Source organism: Scyliorhinus canicula, chromosome 11, assembly GCF_902713615.1.
Source record: "Scyliorhinus canicula chromosome 11, sScyCan1.1, whole genome shotgun sequence".
Taxonomy (NCBI): Eukaryota; Metazoa; Chordata; class Chondrichthyes; order Carcharhiniformes; family Scyliorhinidae; genus Scyliorhinus; species Scyliorhinus canicula.
Window position 1 is genome coordinate 51,702,685 of NC_052156.1, and position 27,026 is coordinate 51,729,710.

The window sequence follows — 27,026 nt, forward strand, 5'->3', positions numbered from 1 at the left end:
GAATCATGCCAGAACAGTAGGCAGGATTCTCACTGGTTTTCCCGCCCACAGTCACACTAGAGCTCGATTTACTGGCTATGTCCTGCCGGAATCGAGATGCAGCAGGTAGATCCTGCAAGAGGCCTTTTCCCGACAGATATTACGCCACACGAGATCTCATTGTCACGATCTGGATCCTGCCCATATGCCAGATAGAACTGTTCTCCGGGATCTACTAGCCTTGCCGAGAAGACCCTTGCCATCGCCGTTTAGCATGGTCCCTACAAATGGTGACCAGGCGAAATGGCACCAGGGGGCATCGCAGCCCCACCGGGTGGTTGGTATCTGTGCAGGGTGGCACCCTGGCACTACTGATGCCACCTGGACACTCTTGCCAGTGCCACCTTGACATCCTGGTATTGCAACTGAGGTGACAGCCTAGCACTGTCAGCATGCTCAGGTGGCACTGCCAGGCTGGCAGGGACACTGCCAGAATGGCAGTGCCAAGGTGACATTTTGCCCATGCCAGTGATCGTGCCCAGTGGTGCCCTGCCCGTATAAGCTGGGGTACAGAGCTCGAGGAGCCCCCCTCCCAAACAGGTGAGTTGGGCTTTAGAGAGGTTTGCAGTCATTTTCTGGGAGAATCGCCTCCAATATTAACAAGGGGAAACATTAACAATACCTGATTCATCAAAACATTGATACACATAACATCCTGCTCAAGTTTTTGTACAATATGTATTTTACAACACACAGCAAATGCAATTCACTGGCTCCCACAGCCCACATCTAAAGCCCAGCTTCAGGAAGGAGAGGCTCAGTCTTCATGAAGCAGCATCAATGTTTCCTGAATCTTGTGGTGAAACACGGCAATTCACCATACATGCTGACATGACCTCTCCCTCACTCCAGGTCCTTTTTTTTCTCTCCCTCCCCTAGTTTTGCTTTCTCTTTTTCTCCCTCCAGAGTTTTGACACTATTGCCCCCCATAGTTTTGTTTTTCTCTTGTTCTCCTCTCTCTAATTTGTGTTGCTCTCTTTCACATATTTGCTTTCTCAGGACTTAATAATTTCCAGGTGATTGCCTTTTTGTTTCAGTACTGTCATCCTCATAACTGCCAATGAAGTGGTATTTCGAAATAGCAGGGAAACCAGCCCAGGCAACACGGTTTGGTTGAAAGCTGCAACTGCCAGACTACTGCACATACACAAACTGCACTGTGTATTTTTTCACAGGTCACTGGCAGCAGTGTTTGGGAGGCCAAATACCCAATCTGGCAGACTCTGCCCAAATCAGGAAGGTTGAGGGGCTGGTTTAGCACACAGGGCTAAATAGCTGGCTTTTAAAGCAGACCAAGGCAGGCCAGCAGCACTTCCCGTACCAGCCTCCCTGAACAGGTGCCGGAATGTGGCGACTAGGGGCTTTTCACAGTAACTTAATTTGAAGCCTACTTGTGACAATAAGCGATTTTCATTTAATTTTTCATTTCATTGAGAACACAAATTTTCATGCAGACTTTTAAAGGGAAGCTGGATAAGTGTATGAAGAAAGGAAAGCATGGAATCCCTACAGTGCGGATTGAGGCCATTCGGCCCATTGAATTTGCACCGAAAGAACATCCTACCTTGATCCACTCTCCTATCCCATCCCCATAAACCTGTGCATTGATTATGGCCTATCCACCTAACCTGCACATCTTTGGACTGTGGGAGGAAACTGGAACACCCAGAAGAAACCGCACAGGCACGGGGAGAACATGCAAACTCTACACAGACTGTCACCCAAGGCCGTAATGGAGCCCGGGTCTCTGGTACTGTGAGGCAGCAGGGCTATGGAATAGAAGGATATATTGATAGGGTGAGATAAAGTATGGTGGGATGAAGCTCGTAGGCTATAACTGCCAGCATTGATGTGTCGGGCCAAGCGGGCAGTTTGTGTGCTGTACGTTTATTCTGATTCTACAGCTCTGTAACCTTATTTCATTGCATGCAGCTGTCTATATAATTAGTTTAATTATGGGAGATAAGAATACATCAGTCAAATGAACAATGAGGTGCAATTAATCACAGAATGTGCCCATATCAGTTTGATAGTTGCATTATTAGATAAATCATCGGCTGATCAGAGTGAAAGAACTTCAGGTACTTTTCACTTTCACATGTCAAGATGTAGTTCCTGTAGAATCTTAAATTTTAGAATTACTAAGCACTAGGGATTGACTTTATTTGATTGTGCAGTTGCTAGGTGGTGCTGACATTACAGATTGTGGTGATAACATAGCAGTATAAGATAGCAGTATATTTTAATTGCCCTTTCCAGCATTGTTATGTGATGAAATTTCCACATTGACAAAGCAAATCAATTTGAATATTATGTATCAAATCAGTTATCCTTATATTATTTGTCACAGTATAGGAATGGGAATAATAGCATTGTGGTAATGTTGTGGGAGTAGTAATCCAGAGGGCTGGATGAACGATATAGAGATAAGGGGATATAGTCTCTGAGACACCATTGCCATGAGGGTGGCCATTGCCCACAACATTGGGCATACCTACATCACATGAAATGCAGCAGTTCAAGGCAGCGACTCACCACCACCTCCTCAATAGCTATTAGGGATGGGAAATAAATTCTGACCAACAACACCCACATCTCATGAAATAATTCTTTACAATTTATCAGGCGGTCTCCCCACCCTGGTGCAGGCAAAATACCAAATGAGGGGAGTGTTGGCCATTCATGTTGTGCAATTGGCCTCCCAGTGGGAGAATAGGCAAGCTGCCAACTTTCCTGCCATTGGCAAAAATGGCATGGTGGTGGGAAAACATTGGATGCCCTCTGCCGACGGTTTCCTACAACATTTTGCCAACCTTTTTCCCACAGCCCATTACCAAAAGGATGGTAAAATTCTGGTCTAGAGTTCAAATCCCACCAGGGCGGGAGGGGGTGGGACTTCAAAATTCAATAAATCTGGAATAAAATGCTACTTGCAGCATCGATGAACATAAAACTACCGGATTGGTGTGAAACCCATCTGGTTCAGTAATAAACTTCAGGAAAGGAAATCTGCTATCCTTCCCCAGACTGGCCGATATGTGACTCCAGGCCCACAGCAATGCCGTTGACTCTTAACTATCTTCTGAAATAGCCTAATAAACCAGTTGCACTCAAGAAGTTGACTCATCATCATCGTCTCGAGGGCAATTAGGGATGTGCAATAAATACCTTTCATGGTCATATTGACACTATGAATGAATTAAAAAACGGATGCACTTCACTGTCTTTTGAAGTGCTCACAAAAGAAATTACAACAAAGAGTTGAAATTAAAACAAATCCCTGTGAAGATTCTCTCTGAATTTCACATTACACCACTATCCTTTGTAGATTGGTTTCCTATTTTTCTTAAATGATTCTCTGAAAGGTGAAAGGCCAATTTAACTACAGGTACGATATGTGGCCATTTTTACAAATACAGTGGCAAAATAATTATGACAGCATGAATGCATGTGGGAAATTAAACAAGTACCTTCGACATTCAATTTCTTACTACTGCTGATGCACAAAAATCTACTAAACTTGATTTCCTAACTCTTGCATTTTAGTTACCATGTTTTGATATTCAGAGGTGACATTTCTTAAAATTGACTCTGGTTTAACAGTTGCTGATATATAAAACAGTACATGGAATTTAAACAAAAATTGCTCAGCTCCAATACTCGGTACTAATTTTCACACCCTGAAAACGGCACTGAAATTTCAAGGCTTTTCCGTATTTTCTATATGTAAGTATCTGCATGCGTTTCCACACTATTTTACTTCTTGTAGCATAGATCTCTCTGTCAATGAGCAGTCTTTCAACAGGGGAAATATTGGTATATTATTTTAAAGAAACAATATTTGTTTATGGCGAATTCCATTTTGGAACTTCGGTACATTTATTCACAAACCAAGAAAATAATTCCAAACTGCTTAACTGGTTTATTGTTCTCAAAGTTTTTTTTATTATACTCTGGGATCATGGATTTGTTCTTTTGTTCTTATCATTTGTTAAAGCAACATTCCCATATTGTTAGTGAAAATTTCTAAATTTGTGAAAGAGCTTTCAAACCATGACTAAAAGATCAATGTCGTTCTCTTACTGTAAGGGGGAACAGCCTATCTTAGACCAGGAAACCATGCATCAATGAACAACTGCGGACCATTTGAGATCTATAATTACAATCACTGTAAGCATTCACATTTATATCTATAGGAGTTGCAATCAAATCTGTATCATGCAGGATCATTATGCAAATGGTTACTTCCTTCGGTGAAACCAATATCCATTCTTGGGAACCTTGAAAGTGGCACACTTTCCAACATTTTAACTTAAGTTAACATATTTTGACACTGAAACAAAGAGAAACTGTCAGGCTTCAACTGTCAACTTCAGACGTATATTTCTTATCTATCTGATTCAAGGTGCGCATAATGAAACAATGTAGCCTGAGGTTACGGTGCAACATAAAACATTTTCTGAGTATTCTTTAAAAATAAAGTTCGGAAGGTAGTCAAATAGTAGGAAACAGGATTGGTTCTTCATGGCACTCATTAACACTAAATTGATGAATTTGTATGGAAAATTTTATTTGATAATAAAAATAGCATTCACAGACTTCTTTTTGTAGCTACATATACATTGTGATCTGTTTCAGGGTTGGAGGAGGAAGCTATAGGATAATATTAACATCTACATACTATACTGTACTACACTAAAGTTATGTATATAGCCACATGGGTCAAGCTACGAACAATGTAGTATTTATATATGCATAGTGTTTTATAAAAAGATTTGCCCATATATTGCTTTCAATCTACACAGCGGAACGTTGGGTCTATAGCACATTGCAAGAATTAATGCGTAAAGAACACAGACTGCATACAAGTATTTCATAATATACAGGCAGGTTCACCATCAAGAAATAGAATTTCAAAACCAACATAAACTTAATAATCACTGATATAGTATTCCTTTTGAAAACAGTTTTATATACCTGAATCATTTTACTTTAAAATATGTCCCATAGATCAGTTTGTTCCATTTCTGAAATATAAACACTATCACATTCCTCACAACTAGTTTTGCCATAGTTTTACTTTTTTTTTACAAGAAAGGCAACATTTTCCAACAGGCTCAATTAATTACAATTTAAACTTTGTACACAAGATGATTAGTCATACATTTGTACAGTACCATGGCAACAACAGTGATAAAACTTGCAATGCTTACTTTAGTGTTGTAATGGAGATGTGAACAGTATACATATACACACTGAAGCACTGAAAGCAGTTCACTTAGTGGTTCAACAGTAATGAAGAGCTTCTTCATGGCTCAGCTAGGCAGTTTATCCTCTCAATTTTCAAGCAGTGCCACAGCAGACCTTCACCACACAGTCCCCTTTTGAAATTGGCTTAGAAATTATCAAATGAATCTACATCACTACTTTGCTTCAAATCTTGAATATACCACCTGTTTACAATTGATGCTAAAGTCTGCACATCTATTTAGCCATTTTTCTATTGGTCTAAACACACTCTCTCCTTCATAAGTATATCAACATCACGAGTCACATTCCTCCAGTTTAGAAGCTTGCTCTTCTTCCATGTCAGTAACTCACCAGTTTAAACAATACCATACCCATCAATTTTTAGATGTTTCAGAAAGCCTCCAAACTTTTTGTGTGATATAGAAAAATATTCAGTATTAAAACGGCATAGTGTTTTGACAAAGTGCAATTATTTTGTGCTAATGTCATCTGGTTTCATTACAATGTTGGAGACACCCCAAGGACTAACAAAATATCTGGCAAGTTATCTAAAATCAATAATACAATTAAGGCTTACGATTGACATGTAATTTCAATACTATTTTCCTTTTGAGCAATCCTTATCTTGTGTTGGGTCAGGCACATTTTACTGTTATCATTTTCCTGACGTATGTACATTGTCATTTTTGTTTGTATTCTGTAATTTTTTTTACATCAATAGGCCTCAAGTCTTTTCAAGCTGACAAACACCAATCAACTTTGGATCTGTTCAGAGTACCTATGTTGTCCTTTTAGATAGAACTTGACTTGTCCAATGCATAATCCTTCATTCAGATGCTGAGATCAGTGCTGCATTCTCGAACAGCCTTCCTTCTAGGCTGCGGGGATTGCCGAGAACCTCTGCTAATGTCATTTTTCTCCATGTTATGGTCATCCTTGTGTCTGGATCTTTCATCAGCTTTGCTTCTTTTTTCAGGTGATCTGTCTCTCTTTGCATCTAGTGACCTGTGCCTCCTTCTGTCAGGTGACCGCTCTCTCCTTCTCTCAACTGCTGTTTCTTTCTTCCTGTAAGGTGACCTTTCCCTTGTTCTGTCAGGTGACTTCTCATTTCTCTTGCTTGGTGACCTTTCTCTCCTCCTTTCAGGTAATTCTTGCCATCTCCCTTCGGGTGACCTTTTTCTTCTTTCAAATGGACCCTCCTTGTGTCTGCCAAGAGATCTTTCATTCCGTTCCATATTTTGACCTGCCACCCTCGATATTTCCCTACCTCTTTCAGGAGACCTTTGATGGTATCCATTCTCTGCCTTTCTTTCTTGACGTTGTCTCCTGTCAGGGGATCTGTCTTTCGTCCTTCCAGGTACATTTTCTTTTCTTTTGGAAGTATCATTCCAGGTTGTAGTGTGGTATTCCTTGGTTGGTCTGCTGTGTTCTTTTCTGCCTATCGGCTCTTCTTGTTCACTGATCCTCCTTTCCCTGTGCTGTGATGATTTGTGAATTTCTGGTGGATAATTGGGTTCCAGTGATGGATGAGGTCGTCTTTCTGATAAATATTTCACTTCCGGTACATTTTGTGAACCTGTTGTGGAACTGCCCCTGTCATTGTTTGGGTCTGAAAGATAAAATAAAGATAATAGGGTTCAAATATCAGTAAGGGTATACAACCTTTTAATGATCTGTACCATGCTCAATTGTCCTGTTACTATTAATACAATTTTATCCTTGGACCTATTCGCCCAAAATAATTCCAATTCACTGCAATTTGTCATTTAATATATTAAATGCTTGAAACATTTCAATGTTTTTAGTGAATCATATGTTAGTAAGGTGAAGAACATTGCTGTATAGGTTGTGTCAGAACATTCTTAAAATAACATTTGTTTTGCACAACAGTACGAGCAGATAATTCCCTATCAAGCAGAGCAGAAAATGGATGATGAATAAAGCGTACTATTTTGTCCTGAAATCACACATTAGGATACGAGATTAGGTGCATTCATCTTAAATTCCCCTCTACACAATTTTAATAAAGTTTAAATTTTAAAGTAGTGGAAAGAAGAATTTCAGATGAACGTATATCCCAAAGTGTCAATTCAAAAGCAATGCATCTTAACACAAACCACAAAAGAGCATGATCCATTGCTCAAGCAAGCTATTTCAAGAACACAAGAGTATTTTGAACAGCATTTAGTGGCCATCTCAATTAAAATTACTTTTGGCAGATAGTCATTTTCAATTAAAAATTTAACGTGACCTAAGGAATGTGTGACATTTGTGTAAAAACGTTTGGAATTCCTTCATCATTCTCAGATTGCAACAGATTTACACAAGAACCTTATTTAAATAGCCATTTATAAAAGACTGACCCTATCCTGTTTTTTGAATTACTCTCAAGTCCTTGTGAGGATTTAGTGACTCCTGAATCCTCTAAGATGAAGAACTTCAAAGTACACTAAGTGGAAGGTTACACACAAAACACATTGATGAGCTGGTTTCCAATGTAACAGCCATGTTACATTGTTACAAAATGTTACATTTTCTAAACTACTCGATCTACACCTATAGTGCAATGGGCAGCAGCATTTCGCTTGGGCACGAGCATATCCTCAAATGGCATATAGCTAATACAGCAACAAAATGAATTAATTTCCATGAAATCAATCGTTTAAAGTCAGAACTTATGTCAATCAAGCATTTGGCTCCGAAGAAGAAATTTGGGTTTGCGTCATCTGGCTGTTTGTCTTTGATGCTCATTTGCCCCAAGAAGATGACCAATTCGCAGCCAGTTTAGATAGAACAGAAGTACAAACAGTAGTTTACTGCTCAGGAACTTACTGATTAATTCCAATTCTAAATTACGTCAAGCGCTCATGTTTCAAGGCAGTAACATTCCTTGGGTTCACAATAAACCACAACATTGCAGTTGATAATGCAACTGGGATCCTGCAATATGTTGCTTCCTTGTAATATGTTCCGAACTATAATTCTGTTCTATATACTTTATAATAAAGTAATGTATTTTCTGGTAATCGAATGATGGAGCAAATGACAATATCAATAAGGTCTCATCATGCCATCTATTACACCTTTGTGACCTATATTAGGAAATCAATATTACTTTTTAAACTTATGTCATCCTGTATTATATTGATCTTCAAACATCATTAGAAATTGTAAGAAGAAACTATTTTAAATGAAAACCCACTATATGGAATATAGTATAAATTATAGCAAATATATGAATGAATTAAAAATGCATCTCAACCTTAGGATCCAGACAGTAATTTGAAACTGCTCAAACTTAACTTGTGTGACTGGTGATAGCAGGAGTCTTTGACTGGATAACCATTTTATAATTCACTTACAGATTTCCTCTCTCTTCTAGAGTATATCGTTGACAGGATATTGCAATATAACCAATTACAGGTTTATTTTTCTGTAAGCCATGTAGTAAAATGCCATGAATAGTAAATGGTTTCATTAACATTATATACCATGACCTTCACCTTCTAGCACAAATCAGAAAAACATCATAATACAAACAAGTTGACATCAGCGAAAATTAGAGGCATGGTGAAATGATCTCCATAATATATACACTAGAATACATTCTAAACCCCATTCTGAAATTAGGCCTTTCTGTCTGCTATCTGAAACGTGGCTTCAATAGATGTTGGAAACCTACTTGAACTTCACTCTCATAATTAGGATGCTTGAACCCCTGGTCCAGTATACAGCCTGGTACTCACACCTTTCTGGGTTTTCTGTTTGAATGGCAACAGTTTAAAAGCCTCCTTTAGATTTGTGGATTAAAAAGACTAGAATACTATCTGCAGGCAATGCAGCTGTATCTATTCCATGCAAGACATTGATTTACAAAAAATATTGATGATCAATTTCTTAGTTTCCATCAAGGCCAAATGCAATACACATGTCGATTCAACATATCAAAGTGCAATATTTAAACAAGTCCCACAACATAACTATCAGATAGAAGGTCATGTCTGTAACTCCACAGAGCAGAAAAGGTGACGTGGAACTCTTCCCTTTCTGTGTTATTGTGCTCCAAGTACAAAGGGATTGTAATATATTTGACATCCCTGGGGAACCTCTGCTCAATGGTTCAAAGTTGACTTTGTATTGGTGTCAGTTATGACTTTAGTTAAACCTGAATGAGAATCATAACATTTCATTATTTGAGCCGGGTCAGCACGGTGGCGCAGTGGTCAGCACTGCTGCCTCACGGCACTGAGGGCCCAGATTCGATCTCGGCTTCAGGTCACTGTTTGTGTGGAGGGTAGGTGAATTGGCTACGCTAAACTGCCCCTTACTTGGAAAAAAAGAATTGGTACTCTAAATATATAAAAAAAAACATTATTTGAGCAGCAGTTTCCAAAGAACAGTTGAGGTCTATATTATTAATAATTGTCCTCTGGATAGAAGGTGCGGTCCATGGTCCATTCCTTCAACTCACAAATGTGTCCGTGCCTCTTGGGTGTTCTTCTTGGCCCTTCTACACTAAAAATGACCCAATCCTCATTCGTTATTTCATTAAGACCGGAACTGCAGAGAATCCATCCAATCATGAGTACAGCGAGCTCTCTGGCCAAGGACAGGCTTTAAGCCTCGCTCATATGTTTTTAAACTTTCTGTTGTCTATTCTAATAATTGACGACTAAACCCAAGACCTTGAGGTCAGCAAGAGTGCTAACAGTAAATAAAACCTGTATATTTCCCCCTTATTTGAACATCTAGCAACCTTAACATTCAACTACAATCAAGCAAAGCTTAATGCTGAGATGTGGTAAAAAGGAGTGAAAGAGAATTCATGCTTGGATACATGACCACATCACAAAAATGTGAGTAGTCACAAGTGTCTGCAGACAGTCCTGAATTTCACACTGCAGTTTTTCTCTCGAACAATAATAATTTGTTTTTTTTAATGATCAGAAGGCCACTTGTGAGTGTACATTCTCATGACAGTCTGAAAGCCATGGATAGTGCAGAACAGCCATTCTAGCAAAATTCATCGGGTTAATTAACTATTGTAATGCCAATTCCTTCAAAATACTATACTATCATAAACTAACTTTTTACAGTATATAGACACTGGGATATATATACATATATATATTATATATGTACACACACACATAGTGTGAATATTGCTGAAGAATAATGAGCTGGATTTTATGGGGCCAATGGGGATCCCCCCCCCCCCCCCCCCCCGGAACTGATGGGGATGGGGGGAACTGATGGGGATTTCCAACCATTTTTCCAAGAGGGTGAAGCGCGATGGAATTGAGTGGCTACTACCTAGCCTCCCCATGATGGAGGTCTCCAGCAGTGGAAACTCTTCCTGCTTGGAGCTGGCAGCCAATCAGAGGTCAGCAGCTGCATGTCACCAGCAGCAGTGGGAGTGGAGGCTGCTAGGCCAAGGCACCCATCAGAGGACCAGGAATGGTGTGGGACCCCCAGAGATTGGGTGCAAGAGGGGAGTCATGGGATGAGGGTAACGGGAGAGGAAATAATGTGTGTCAGAGGGCTCATTAATTAATGAGTCTAATTGGCATCCTTCCGCCGATGACCAGGAATTCCACTTCAGCCCCTTCTGCCCTGACTTAGTATGTGTGTGTGTGTGTGTGTGGGGGGGGGGGGGATCTATTGCCATTAGGATACCATGGATATTTCCCAAGTTCAAGTGTGCCCAGGTGGTTATAGGCTACATTAAATCCAGCCCAATATGTTTATTCACTGAAGTAATTTCAACAAGGCATAAGGTTGTGGCACACCATTATTTTACACAAAACTGACTGCTAAACATCACACATATTAATTTAGCCTGTAGTTAAGTCTTACTATGGTATAATATGTGTGCAATTTTCATCAGCAAGTCAAAGTTGAGATTTAAACATGATAACTCTTTCATAGAATCATAGAATTTACAATGCAGGAGGCCATTCGGCCCATCGAGTCTGCACCGGCCCTTGGAAAGAGCACCCTACCCAAGCCCACACCTCTACCCCATCGCCGCAACTCACTAACCCCGCGTAATCATTTTGGCCATTAAGGGCAATTTAGCATGGCCAATCCACCTAACCTGTACATCGTTGGGCTGTGGGAGGAAACCGGAGCACCCAGAGGAAACTCACGCAGACACTGGGAGAATGTGCAGACTTGCGCAGGCAATGACCATGACAGTGGCCCAAGCCGGGAATTGAACCTGGGACCCTGGAGCTTTGAAGTAACTGTGCTAACCACTGTGCTACCGTGCCGCCCAAAGAATCTTACAATTTTGTCCTCACCAACTATAGTTTTAACGGGACAGTCAGCTGGTTAAAGGGCAATTTAGTTGTGGTGAAGTGGAAGGGTTTTTATACTCAGATTGCATCAAAGGGATGGTGGACAGATATTCAGTGATGCTTATAATGGGGCAATTCATTGCTAGTTTCATCATGAGTTGAATGAAAACCAGTTCCAACCATTCTTCAGACTTTCAACATAATCTGAAAGAACATGGTGAACTATTCATATCAGTAAGTAGATACATGCTCCAGACTTATCCAAACGACCCTGCAGCATGGGTCATCCAGACCACCCCGCAGCATGGGTCATTCAATCTTCCACAGTTCACTAGTATTTGAAGATTTAATATTGCAAATATCTGAATTGGGAAATAAGCATGGAATACAATTCAATCAGGATTTTTACTGCTACATTATTTAGCAATTTATGTCTGAAGTGCAAGTAAACGGTTGCCAGCAATTCCAGTAAAGATTTTTGTTCCATAAGTTAGTTGCAGTATAATGTAAAGCACGGTAGCATTGTGGATAGCACAATCGCTTCATAGCTCCAGGGTCCCAGGTTCGATTCCGGCTTGGGTCACTGTCTGTGCGGAGTCTGCACATCCTCCCCGTGTGTGCATGGGTTTCCTCCGGGTGCTCCGGTTTTCTCCCACAGTCCAAAAGATGTGCAGGTTAGGTGGATTGGCCATGATAAATTGCCCTTAGTGTCCAAAATTGCCCTTAGTGTTGGGTGGGGTTACTGGGTTATGGGGATAGGATGGAGGTGTTGACCTTGGGTTGGGTGCTCTTTCCAAGAGCCGGTGCAGACTCGATGGGCCGAATGACCTCCTTCTGCACTGTAAATTCTATGATAATCTATGAAAGTGATGGTACACCATAGCTTTATATCTTGATTATATAAATCAATAATATGGAAATTCCAGATTACATTTAGTTTCAATTGACCAAATGTTAGATTGTTCAAACAGGAGTAATAGTGTTTGTAAATACCTTGTTCAAGGTTTAAATGAAGAAAAGTTTTATATGTACTAATAGACAGTGTTAATGAGAGAACATTTAATCCAATTATTATTTTTCTTCTATAGTATATAGACAAAGAGAATTACCCAAAAATTCAGTGAAATGAAACTCCATCACTGCAGTATTACTACAGTCGGAGTTAAATGACACACTAGCTTACAGATCTTTCATAATATGTTTTTGGAATGCAATATTCAGCAACAGATTGGGCAGTTTGTTTTGGAGTTTACAGAATGTTTCAGCTATTTATAATTTAGCAATGGCCATAGAACCACAGAAATCCTACAGTGCAGGAGGCCATTCAGCCATCGGGTCTGCATCGACCCTTTGAAAGAGGACTCCACCAAAGCTCACTCCCCCGCCCTATCCCAATAAACTCTTAATCTAACCTATACGTCTTTTTTTGGACACTAAAGGGCAATTCAGCATGGCCAATCCACCTAATATGCACATCTTTGGACTGTGGGAGGAAACCGGAGTACCCGGAGAAAACCCACGCAGAGGAAGAATGTGCAACCTGCACACAGTAAGATGTCTTACAACACCAGATTAAAGTCCAACAGGTTTGTTTTATATCACAAGCTGGGCTGTAAAGACTTAATCACCTGCAAAGACTCTCATTCAAAGTATCATCTTGCATTATTGAATTTGTCCTTCTATGTGTTTGTGGAACCCACCTCTTCATTCATCTGATGAAGGAGCTGCGCTCCGAAAGCTAGTGATTCGAAACAAATCTGTTGGACTTTAATCTGGTGTTGTAAGACTTCTTATTGTGCCCACCCCATTCCAACGCCGGCATCTCCACACCATAACTTCCATACAGACAGTGACCCAAGGCCACAATGGAACCCGGTACCTGGTGCTGTGAGGACGGAGTGCAAACCACTGTGCCACTGAACCATATTGGACCCTGCATCTGTGATATACATGGGAGTAGACTACAATGTAATAAACTTCATGGGATGGGGTGTTCTGATGACCCGAGAGCAAAACTGAAACCGTTTCTCAGTATCAGTTTTACTCTGTTGATTTCATAACATTGGCTGACAAAACATCCTGAATTGTAACATACTCCCACATTTATTGCACATGGTGGGGGGGGGGGGGGGGGGGGGGGTGGTCATAAAGGCCTGCATTGAACTGCAAATACAGCATCCAGCAAACTCCACCACAGCAGCTTAAGAATCCTTCAATGATTAGAATTTTTTCTTTAGATTTATTTTCATCTAATTTTATTCTCTCGCAGGCCACCTTCTCTCATATATCCTCCCGCAGCTGAGAAGGTGGAATACAGTAAATGATAAACGTCCTGGGTGTGAGGTAAAAGACCATTGTCAGCAGTATGAGACATTTGAGGGTAAGGAGGCTGGAAACTGAACATTACCACAATAATTTAGTTTATGAAAAGACAAATGTATTTGGGAGGAAAATTAGAGTCTTATTGAATTAGTGAGCCTTAAATGATCTGTATATCTCTCTGATAATCTATTGGATGACTACCAGTGCCATTTTGTACTTAAACTGGAAGGAGACACAATGTGAGTGGTAGAATAAGCAAGGAATTCAAATCAATATATTATGTGTATATTTTAACATATATGTTCCTTCACTTTGCAGATTAGCATTCCTCATTTTCATGCTCTGGTAGTGTGACTGAGATTAGTTACAGAATGTAGCAACAGCATCACAGCTACTGTAGACCAATGAGTATCAACTTATTCCATACCAGACCAATCAGAAGAGAATAAGCCTGTAATAGTACAGAGAGGGGCACAGTAATAGTACAGAGAGGAGCACAGTAATAGTGCAGAGAGGGGCACAGTAATAGTACAGAGAGGGGCACAGTAATAGTACAGAGAGGGGCACAGTAATAGTACAGACAGGGGCACAGTAATAGTACAGAGAGGGCCACAGTAATAGTACAGACAGGGGCACAGTAATAGTAAAGAGAGGGGCACAGTAATAGTACAGGGAGGACAGTAATAGTACAGAGAGGAGCACAGTAATAGTACAGAGAGGAGTACAGTAATAGTACAGAGAATGACACACTAATAGTTCACAGAAGAGCACAGTAATAGTACAGAGAGGGGCACAGTAATAGTACAGAGAGCACAGTAATAGTACAGAGAGGAGGACAGTTATAGTACAGAGAGCACAGTAATAGTACAGAGAGGGGCACAGTAATAGTACAGAGAGGGGCACAGTAATAGTACAGAGAGGGGCACTGTCAGGCACTGAACAAAAATAATACAACATGGAGCTTTTATCTCTCAAAGATCCATGGAAATAAATGAATTTCCAAAATGAATTTGAACTAACGCATTATGCAATCCAGCACTGTAATATTCTGCAATGGGTTAATTTTAACAAAGTGGGATTGGCTGCACATGGAGTGTGTACAGGGTGTTTTGTGTGTGTGTGTGTGTGTGTGGGAAGGGGTGGGTGGGTGGGGGGGGAGGCTTAATTGAACAAAAAATTGGGAGAATCTTAATAAACCATCTCCAGCCCCTACCAACTTCTGTTTTTTACTAAGTGCAAGGGGAGGCGAAGCCAGTCCGTTCCATGGTGAGAGTGGAGGTTGGTGTTTTAAATAACTTAATGAAACTGGAGAGACTTGGGCGTAGACTGCTTTGCAGGTTTAACTGTGGTCAACTGGCAAGTGCAGCAAGGTGAGGATTGCTCGGAGAGCTCTCCGCCTCCTGCTCACAAGGAGTGCTACTTCCTAGCCTGCCAACAACACAAAGTATTGGATCCTCTCCCTCAATATTACCCCATACAATCTTCCTCCTGGAATTGGACCCTCCAAACCCCAGGATGATAACTTCTTACTGCAGCCCCAGCCCCCCCCCCCCCCCCCCATTCCCAATGTCAGGGATTGGACAGTCCTTGTGCGGCACGGTATCACAGTGGTTAGCACTGTTGCTTCACAGCACCAGGATCCCAGTCACTGTCGGTGTGGAGTCTACACGTTCTCCGTGTCTGCGTGGGTTCCCTCCGGGTGCTCCGGTTTCCTCCCACAATTCCCGAAAGACGAGCTGCTCAGTGAATTGGACGTTCTGAATTCAACCAAACAGGTTGCAGAATGTGGCGACTAGGGTAACTAGTTTCACAGTAACTTCATTGCAGTGTTAATGTAAGCCTACTTGTGATAATAATCAAGATTATCAGATTACCTCTCCCCCCACCTGACTGAAAATTAACCCCCCCCCCCCCCCCCCCGCCTGACTGAAAATCAGATCTACCCCCTCGGCCTGACTGAAAATCAAACATGCCCTTCCCTCCTCGCCCCACGTCTGACTGAAAATCAGATGGCGGGGGGACTTTTGATGATGTCAGATCTGTGCTTAACCATGTGCATGGAAAAACAGGTTTCTCGAACACTTCAGACACCCGACTGCCCTCCACTAAATGTTAAAACCTTCCACAATACGGGCTGCATGGTAGTACCGTGGTTAGCACTGCTGCATCACAGCACCAGATTCAATTGTGGCCTTGGGTCACTCTCATTGCGGACTTTGTACACTCTCCCCGTAACTGCGTGGATTTCCTCCGGGTGCTCCGGTTTCTTCCCACGGTCCAAAGATGTGCAGGTTAGGTAGATTGGCCGTGCTAATTTGCCCCTTAAGTGTCCATGGATGTGAAGGTTAGGTTATGGGGTTGCAGGGTAGGGGGGGGGGGGGGGGGAGAACATGGATTGGTGCAGACTCGATGGGCCGAATGCCCTCTTTCTGCACTGTAGGGATTCTATGATTCTATATCATCTCAGTGGCTGGAAAATAAAAGGCTAATGCATGGCAGTACAGTAAAATAAGAATATTAATAAATTAACTGATGTAATATTCCACATTACTTTAGTCATTATTTTTAATCTCCTTATCAGCCCTGCTGTGAACACTGGAAAGTAGGAGATGCCACTTGAGAGGCTAGGGGCTTGTAAGAGGATAATTGTCTTGCAGAGGATGAATGGGACTGAGAGTAAACAACAGCAAATGTATCCAACACTCACTCCTTTGAGGGAAACGTAACTGATTTTGTATGGCAATTTCGGAGATAGCCACGCAGGGGATTTCTTGTTGGCAGTTGGCACAGTGAATCTCAGATTACTTAATCAACCCTGACATAAGCTGATGGTGGCTAAATTCTGGTATTTATCATTTAATTTATTAAATGGTCTCCAGACAAATACTGGAATAGAAATTCATTATATTGTCCACCTGACGTTCCGTAACCAATGAAATCAACAGCAATGAACAAAGGATCAGGTACATAATGGGCAGCAACACAATGCTGCCCCCTTTGCATTACTGTCCGAGATCATATCCCACATCATTGAGTGCAAACCAGATACTGCTTAACTTGGAGACTGGGCAAATCCTACAGGAAAATATTACTCATCCTGCATTCTCACTCTTACCCATCTCTAAGTGACTGGTTACAGACCTTGGATAGGCATTGGGCTGGAAGCAGGTCCCCTATTCTTCCAGCAACAATGTGAGGAAACTGGAAGAAAACCTTAGTAAAAATTTAAAGCATCAACTCATGAAAGAAAATGAGCCTCACCATTTTCAACTCCAATCATTTGCCTGTAATTTTGGAGTTATTCCTGCCTGTACAAACCTTATGGATCTGATGACAATCAGATGATCGTAATTGTCAAGTTGAAGAAACAGGCAGCTCAGATTCAAAATTATGAATAAAATGAAAATTAGGAATTCAAAACTAGGAAATCAAGCTTCATTTGTTTCCCATCAGACAAAACACCCTCAGCCTTTTTGTTTTGAAAAACCCCCAGCCTGACCTAAACCTTTTCCATTGTAATGCAGCTAATTCCGTGTGTGCAAATAGACCATTGAGAGTATTGTGAGCATGAAGAGATTGCTCATGGCATGTGTATATTAGTGTTAGGTTGTTTCCGAACAAAAAAGTCAATATTTGAAACTGCAAAAATCTCTCTGGCAATGCAAGGATTTGGGAAAGGCTTTAGAAAGAAAACAAAATATCATATTTCAGTTCAGTTAAAATATTTCAGTGCATCTTCAGTTCAGAGAAACAAAATAAAAATAGAAATAAATGGAGTCTACATCACTCTTGGAAAATTAGTACCTAGCATTCACTAATTAAAAATAAAACTATTTTAAGCCCTCAAATATTCAAACTACTTGTTACTAATTGAGGTTTCAAATCTTATTCTGATTCAAAGAACTTGTGTTTGTGCATTCCCCGTGAGTGTTTTGGAATTGTGGATAGCAAATCCCTCTTCCAAAGGGTCAATATCTTTTGCCAACCTTTGTTTTTACATATTTATTATGAATGAAGTTAAATAACAAAGTAGTGGAAGTTGAAGCATTCAACAATAATGGCAGCAATATAAATCTTTCCGTATTTAAAAGTGTTATATTCCAGTTAGGTACCGTCCCAACGAAGTAATCAAGGCAAAGACATCAACTCGCTAACAAATCCCTGTTGTATGCAGGTTTTCTAAATTCCCACAAAACGCAGAATGCCATCAGCAGTATAACTCTATTTATTTGTTAAGCGTAGAACATAGAACATTACAGCGCAGTACAAGCCCTTCGGCCCTCGATGTTGCGCCGTCCTGTGAAACCCCTCTAAAGTCCCTCTACACTATTCCCTTATCGTCCATATGCCTATCCAATTACCATTTGAATGTGTTTAGTGTTGGCGAGTCCACTACTTTTGTAGGCAGGGCATTCCACGCCCTTACTACTCTCTGAGTAAAGAACCTACCTCTGACATCTGTCCTATATCTATCTCCCCTCAATTTAAAGCTATGTCCCCTCGTACTGGACATCACCAGCGAGGAAAAAGGCTCTCAATATCCACCCTATCTAATCCTCTGATCATCTTGTATGCCTCAATTAAGTCACCTCTTAACCTTCTTCTTTCTAACGAAAACAGCCTCAAGTCCTTCAGCCTTTCCTCATAAGATCTTCCCTCCACACCAGGCAACATCCTTGTAAATCTCCTCTGTACCCGTTCCAATACTTCCACATCCTTCCTATAATGTGGCGACCAGAACTGCACGCAATACTCCAAATGCAGCCGCACCAGAGTTTTGTACAACTGCAACATGACCTCATGGCTCCAAAACTCAATTGCTCTACCAATAAAAGCTAACACACCGTACGCCTTCTTAACAACCCTCTCAACCTGGGTGGCAACTTTCGGGGATCTATGGACATGGACACCAAGATCTCTCTGCTCGTCCACACGACCAAGAATCTTACCATTAGCCCAGTACTCTGTCTTCCTATTATTCCTTCCAAAATGAATCACCTCACACTTTTCTGCATTAAACTCCATTTGCCACCTGTCAGCCCAGCTCTGCAGCTTATCTATGCCCCTCTGTAACTTGTAACATCCTTCTGCAGTGTCCACAACTCCACCGACTTTAGTGTCATCTGCAAATTTACTCACCCATCCTTCTATGCCTTTCTCCAGGTCATTTATAAAAATGACAAACAGCAGCGGGCCCAAAACAGATCCTTGTGGTACACCACTAGTAACTGGACACCAGTCAGAACATTTCCCATCAACCACCACCCTTTGTCTTCTATCAGCTAGCCAATTTCTGATCCAAACTGCTAAATCACCCTGAATCCCATGCCTCTGTATTTTCTGCAATAGCCTACCATGGGGAACCTTATCAAACGCTTTACTGAAATCCATATACACCACATCAACTGCTTTACCCTCATCCACCTGTTTGGTCACCTTCTCGAAGAACTCAATGAGGTTTGTGAGGCACGACCTACCCTTCACAAAACCATGTTGACTATCTCTAATCAAATTATTCCTTTCCAGATGATTATACATCCTATCTCTTATAAACCTTTCCAAGACTTTTCCCACAACAGAAGTAAGGTTCACTGGTCTATAATTACCGGGGTTATCTCTACTCCCCTTCTTGAACAAGGGGACATTTGCTATCCTCCAGTCTTCTGGCACTATTCCTGTAGACAAAGATGATTTAAAGATCAAAGCCAAAGGCTCAGCAATCTCTTCCCTAGCTTCCCAGAGAATCCTAGGATAAATCAGGTCTTTTCCTTGCATTCAAACCCAAATTCAGGCTCTGTGCACCCACCCCAGTACTTGTGCTGTAGGGCTGACAGTGCAACTGCTGTTGTTCTGCTTCTTCGCCCTCTCCAGTAGGAGAAAGCAGAAAAGTACTGTTGGCAGGTAGGGCTCCCCATCATAAACAATGCTAGGACCAGAGCTTCATACAAGTTACAGCTCTATTGAACTCATTAGGGTTTTGGCAAACTGAATACTGAGAAAGAAAAGCAGCACTTAATCGTCATACTGGCAACTGATAACAGCAACACACAGCACAAAATTAGAGAGCAGGTGTAAGGGGCAGGAGAACAAACGTCAAAGAGGGCTCTATGGGAAACATATAGAAGATGCTACATAGAGCTTGGCAAGTTGGACTGTCATTATGTTGAATTTCCATCCAGTTAATAGTTAGCTCACTTTGCTGAAAGCACAAAACAGTGTCATTCGGCAAGAGTCCACCTGACTATCCCAATCCGATGTAACAGAAGAGCTATTTCTGACACTTCTCAGGGGCTTCTGCTGACCTTTCACTGTAGTTACGGTGAACCCAGGAGAAATAACTAGCATCTATGAAGCAGTTTTCACACCACCCATGAACAGAGATTCAGTGTAGTGCAAGACAATATCACAATTTTATATTTAATTGCCACTCCTTAAGGCTATACTCACTGTCTACATTTTTGCACAGGTAATCAGCTCAGTTTTGTGTATGCAAATTCAACTGTGTTTTAATTCTGAAATATTAGTTTGGATTAAACGTATGGACAAGGGCAGTCAAAGATCAGCTTAGTATGCAGCGGGATTTGTCTTTTAAGACACATTTCTGTTCATGTGAACACATAAAAGTTGTAAATTAATTGAAACTAATTTCCTAATCTTAAGTGGGTTAATATATGTTGTGAGCACATCGATGGTGTGTAAAAAAAGTCAGCTTGAGTATCGCACAATCTTTCCTCATATTAGTGACTGAGAAAAATAGACCTAAGATTTTATTAATTCATAACAGAGTTTGGCTTTTGCCTAACAAATTCCTTAATTTTAAACTGGCGATCGGCCGGAGAATCCCCGTTTGCGCCGAAATCGGGGCCGGCGCGGCTTTTGCGATGCTCCAACCCCATAGATACGGCGTACTCGAAGGAGTATGCCACACGCCGTCGGGACAGCCTCAGGACATCACCCAAGGCCCTCCCCGATGCTCCAACCGCGATGTGCCGAGTTCCTGACGGTGCGGAACACTTACATATTTTTTTAGTGGACGCCACGTGGCGGCTCCAAACTGTGTCCAGTGCCCCCATAGCTGGGGTGGGGAGTCGTGCCACAGGCCGGGAGGGGGAAGGTTTCGGCGAGGGCTGGAGAGACTGGTGAGGCATGGTGAGGGGAACTACCAGGGGTCAGAATTTGGCAGGCCAGGTCTGCGCACAGCCAGCGCCATGTTGCACTGCGCAGCTGCCACCGTGCGCATGCGCGGCCACGGACACAGCCCTTTTTGCCGTGGGAGCCGGTTACCCAGTGCAGATGCAAACCCCCTAACGGCCCCGGAATCAGTGCAGCTGTTGCGCCATTTTTTCTGGATTAAAACGCCACTGTTCCCACGCCGGCGTCAGCACTTAGTCTCTGGAAATCGGAGAATCCAGCCCATTATTTCTAAATTAAATGGTTCCATTCTGTTAGCAGAGGATGCAAGTAGGGAGAAGCTTTGAGGACTGAACTTCACTAGGCAAGTATTTTCAAGGAAGTACAAATGTATCAGATGGGTATGTTTAACCAGCAGACAGGTGGCATTTAAACCAATACAATTCATTCATTCTTACCATAACAGCTTCCAGCCTGGACAATTCCTAAATCAGAAGATAAGACTAGATGCTTCAAAAATGGTAGAAGGACAAAACTTAAGGCTTTGTTGCTGAATGCACATAGCACTTGAAACAAAACAGATGGAGATCTTATAACAGAGACATGGCTACAAGAAGATAGATTGGGACCAGAATATTGAAGAGTATGTAACATGTAGGATGACACAGTAGCACAGTGCAACGCACTGTTGCTTCACAGTGCCAGCTTGGGTCACTGTCTGTGCAGAGTCTGCACGTTCTCCTTGTGTCTGTGGGTTTCCTCCGGATGCTCCGGTTTCCTCCCACAAGTCCCAAAAGACGTGCATGTTTGGTGAAGTGGACACTGGATTCTCCCTCGGTGTACCCGAACAGACGCTGTAGTGTGGCGACTCGGGGATTTTCACAGTAACTTCATTGCAATGTTAATGTAAGCCTACTTGTGACACTAATAAAAATTATTATTATTATGTGAGCTTAAAGTTAGAAACTCAGTTAATTATCACTGAGCTGTGTACTGTTTACAGCTTTAATGGCAGTGTGCGTGAACAAACTGAGTAGACTGGTTCAGGTACGAACCTTCTCTAAAATTAGCTGTTAGGACACAAAGCAGGCTTATTCCCCAGCAGTCATTATTATGTCGCTGGTATTTATCTGAATATACCTCGTTTTATTGCAACTCAAACAGTTCCAAATAACCAGTTGTCCTCCTTTCACAGGTGCTGTGAAGCAAACAGAAAATCAATCTGTGTTGCAATTCAGACTGGAACTTTTAAGCAGGTGTGCTAAAATATTTCAGAAATAAGCCTACATAAATGCACTGGCCTTTGATAAAAATACTGAATTTGAGAGATTTTAGGATCAGATTACAAATCCCAGCAATAAAGGGAAGCAGCATCGACAGGTGAAACAACTAAACTGCCTATGAAGAGTTTCTTTCAAGTCAAATGAAAACCATTGCAGTTACCTAGGTGATGTTGTTATTAGATAGCAGATTAGTTTCAAGGTTTTAAAGACCAATACTCATACACGCAACACACCTCATTGAGTAGATTAGAGGGTCACTGGAGACAATGCCTGAAAAATATGAAAAAGCTGTTTTCTAACTCATGTCTCAGATGTTTTAACAGCAGGAGCTTCCATAGAGTCTACAATGCAGAAGGAGGCCAATCACCCCATCAAGTTTGCACGGGCCCTTGGGAAGAGCACCCTACTTAAGCCCACGCCTCCACCCTATCCTTGTAACCCCACCTAATCTTTTGGACACTAAGGGGCAATTTGGCAATTCACCTAACCTGCGCATCTTTGGACTGAGGGAGGAAACCGGAGCACCCAGAGGAAACCCATGCAGACACGTGGAGAAAGTGCAAACTCCACACAGGCAGTCACCCGAGGCCCAATTCGAACCTGGGACCCTGGAGCTGTGAGGCAGCAGTATTAACCACTGTGCCACCGTCCGCCCTTTCATTTTTCTTAAAATTTAGAGTACCCAATTATTTTTTTCCAATTAAGGGGCAATTTAGCGTGGCCAATCCACCTAACCTGCACATCTTTGGGTTGTGAGGGTCAAACCCATGCAGACATGGTGTAGAATGCACAAACTCCCCATGGACAGTGGCCCATGGCCGGGATTCGAACCCGGGTCCTCAGCGCCGCAGTTCCAGTGCTAACCACTGCGCCACATGCCGCCCTTTCATAAGGAATAAAATAGAAATGGATGACAGGAAATTTTGGTTCAAAATTTTGAGGAATTTTAACTACGTTAAATGGCCTTCAATAGGATACTGTTCATAGCTGTCAGTAAAGTTGTAAAATCAGAGCATGCAGAGTCAGTGGACAAGTAGCAGTGTGACCAGCAAACTAGCGGAAGAATAGAATGCAAACTGAGGATTTAAGGTAGTTACTGAGATGATTAATGCAGACTGGGAAATAGTTCCACAGGATTGACACTGAGTCCAACTGTTATTCACTATTTATACAAATGATTTGGGCTCAGGAAAAACAAAATAAAAATTTGGGGATGGTAGCAAATGTAAGGGAAGAGGTAATGCTGAAGTGGACTATAACAAAGTAAACAGAACATCGAGAAACCTGTGGAATGGACAAGAATCACCCATCGAGTCTGCACCGACCCTCGGAAAGAGCACCCTACCTAGGCCCTCGCCCCACCCTAGCCCCATAACCCAACCTAACCTTTTGGACACTAAGGGGCAATTTAACTTGGTCAATCTACCGAACCTGAACTTCTTTGAACTGTGGGAAGAAACCGAAGCACCCGGAGAAAACCCACACAGATAGTCACCCAAGGCCGGAAGCAAACCCTTGTCCCTGCCACTGTGAGACAGTAGTGTTAACCACCGTACCGCCTGCGTGGCAAATGCAAATTAATTTCAATAAAGGTGGCGGAGCACTTTTGTAGAAGGAAGAAGATGATTACTTATCTTTGGAAAATAAAAGTCTAGATGGTATAGAGGTGCAAATGAAACCAGAGGTACACATTCATAAATCATTGAAGCAGTAGTGCAGGTTAACAAAGCAATAAAAAAGGACAAAGTATTTGGGTTCATTTCTAGGAGAATACAATTCATAAAGCAAGGAAGTTACGGTAATATTGTAGAGATCCTTGATTAGACAACAGGCTCCCTATTACAAAAAAGGATATTGAAGCACTGGAGAAAGTGTAAAAAATAGCTTTACATATGAACTTAAGCAGGAATAAGCTATGCTGCCCTTTCAGCCTGCTCCATTATTCAATAAGATAATGGCTGACATCCCACTTCAGCTCAATATTCCTGCCTTTTCTACTTGAGCTCTGAAAAGTAATTATACCTGAACCAAAATTGTTCAACGATCAAGAATGACTGAGTAGACTAGAAAGTAGGTGACTGAAAGGGACTAATAGAAGTCTTTAAAATGTTGATGTTACTTTGTTCAGTGTAGATGTTTCCACTTGTGAGGCAAGTCCAAAACTAGCAGCTAGAAATACAAGATAGTCACGAATAAATCTAATATGGAATTCAGAAGAAACCTCTATATTCAGGGAGTGTTGAGAATATGGAACCGGCCACCACATGGAGTAACTGAGATAAATTGCATAAATTTAGGGGAAGCGAGATAAGAGCAAGAGGAAGAGAGGAATAGGTGATGTTAATAGGGTGAGATAAAATAAATAGATTGGGAGGAGGCTCGTGTGGAGCGCAGACATTGGCTGACGAGCCAGTTTCTGTTCTATAATGATTCCCTTTTGTTTTTAGGGTCACATCAATATATATCATGGCAAGATGCTCACTTGCATCAACAGTGATTATCATCTGATGAGTATAGTGCCAAATATTCAATGATTATAATGAACCATCACATATAAATATATATCGTATATTATATATCTATATAAAAAGTATTGGTATTCTTCCCATTTAACATTTTGATTTGAATAAAATGTGCTTTGGTCAATATGTTCTTTTCTCCACGGTTTCTCCCCGAAACAGTCAGCACCAAGAGGGTAGACAAATCACCACGTGGAGCTTCTTCAAAGCTATCAATACCACTCCTTAGCCTCATAGAAGGGATAGATGCAAGGATTTCTACCCCTTTTTGTCAATTAGGTACCCGTTCTATCCTCGGTGTCTTGTCTAGTGACCTGACTTAAATCATGAAAACATGAGGTCAGGAGGCTATGCTATGCAGGCGTTAAGTGGCAATGAGAAGAAATGGACCTAGGAAAGAAGCGATGGACTTTTCACATCAGCATATCATAAGCTTCCTAATTGCTCAGCTGGTTTAAGGCAGTGAGAAACTGTATCTTTCAATCAAGGATTGGCTTTCTGTTTTGTTCATTTCAGCTGGGACAACAGTTGGGGTGTTAACAACTAGATTCAGCAATTGTAGATTAGGGAAGGGGCAATAGAAGGCATGCTTTCCATTACTACGGGTTCACTCATGGAGCTGCTACATTGGAATAAGATCAGGCTCTTCTCTCTATTGCATATTTAAATGGTTTTCTGATGCTTACTGTTTAAGCTTAGATGCTAAAAATGGCCACTTGGGACTGTGCATTAGAGCTCGTGGAAATTACATAGCACGGAATCAATACTTGGAAAGGAAGGGAGTAAACAGAGGGGAAATAGTGAAATGAAAAAGCAATGGCATATTTAAAGTGCTACATAGTTTTCCAGCTTTATAGAGGTATTGAATACAAAAGGAAAGAAGCCGTGCTAAAATGTTATAAATCACTGGTTGAATCTTAGAGTGTTGTGTCCAATTCTGGGCACCAGACGGCAGGAAGGATGTCAAAATTTGGATGGAATGCAGAAGGAATTTACCAGAATGGTACCAGGAATGAGATTTCAGTTATGCAAAGCGAGACTGGAAAAGTTTGGGATTGATCTCCTTCGGAGATTAAAGGTCCGATTTAATGGAGGAGTTCAGAATTATGCGGGTTTTGAAGGAGTAAGTGGGGAGAAACCGTCTCCATTGGCAGGAATCAGTAACATGTGGACACAGATTTTAGACAATTGACAAATAAGTCATAGGAGAGATAAGATTTTATTTTTTAGTTTGCCTGATTTGGAATGTATTACAAGAAGGGAGGTGGGTGGAATGGTGGAAGCAGATGCTTTTGAAAGGGAATTGGATATTAAGTACTTAAAAAGGAAAGAAATTCAAGGCTATAGGTAAAGAACGGAATGAGTTGAAAGCTCTTTCTGAAAGCTGGCAAAGGCATGATGGGCCAGATAACCACCTCTGTTGTCTACCTGGGTTCCAAAGTTCTTTTCCATTGAAAAGAACAGAATGTTATTAGATGTAGGAGTCAATGAATTACCAACTGTCAGTCCAACAGTAAGACAAACAGCTGAAAATTCATTTCCCTAAATAGATTTAAAGTTTAAAATCCTCAGTAAATGCTTTCTATTTTTATACTGCATTCCTCTTGTAATGTACATCATAACTGATTCTAGGGCATTCAATAACTAGCTTTTACATAGTACAATGTCCCAAGTTGTTTCACATAATTGAACACAATTTAACACCAAGCCAAAGGATAGGAAATTGAAGAGGTAGGTTTTAATGAGTATCTTAATGGAGGAGGGAGAGCAAAATAGTTTTGACACACCAGGGCTTAGTGCCTAGAAAGTAATTTGCACAGCCACCAGTGATGGTGTGAAGGAGGGTAGAAACAAAGTGAGAGTTGTCTACCTGGACTTTAGCAAGGCCTTTGACAAGATATCTCATGGTAGGTTGTTGCAAAAAGTTAAACCTCACAGAATCCAGGATGAGGTAGCCAATTGGATACAAATTTGGCTTGGCGACTGAAATCAAAGGGTGGTTGTGGAGGGTTGTTTTTCAAACTGGAGGCCTGTGACCAACGGTGTGCCTCAGGCACGGTGCTGGGTCCACTGTTATTTGTGATATATATATGATGAGAATGTAGGAGGCATGGTTAGTAAGTATGCAGGTGACACCAAGATTGGTGTCATAGTGGATAGTGAAGGTGGTTATATAAGATTGC

The 27,026-nt window shown here is 41.4% G+C and overlaps 1 protein-coding gene across 17 annotated transcripts in view; it reads right to left on the reverse strand.

The window, feature by feature from the left end:
• Positions 1 to 4,588: 4,588 nt before the first annotated feature.
• Positions 4,589 to 27,026, reverse strand: part of magi1b (membrane associated guanylate kinase, WW and PDZ domain containing 1b) — a 535,264-nt gene continuing 512,826 nt past the window's right edge. For 14 of the 17 annotated variants that reach the window (XM_038810577.1, XM_038810576.1, XM_038810581.1 and 11 more), the window contains one exon: positions 4,589 to 6,898. In XM_038810577.1, coding sequence (XP_038666505.1) covers positions 6,120 to 6,898 — 779 coding nt within the window. In that variant the 3' untranslated portion in view covers positions 4,589 to 6,119. The remainder of the gene's footprint in view (positions 6,899 to 27,026) is intronic. The other 3 variants (XM_038810592.1, XM_038810591.1, XM_038810583.1) reach the window with 1 other exon arrangement.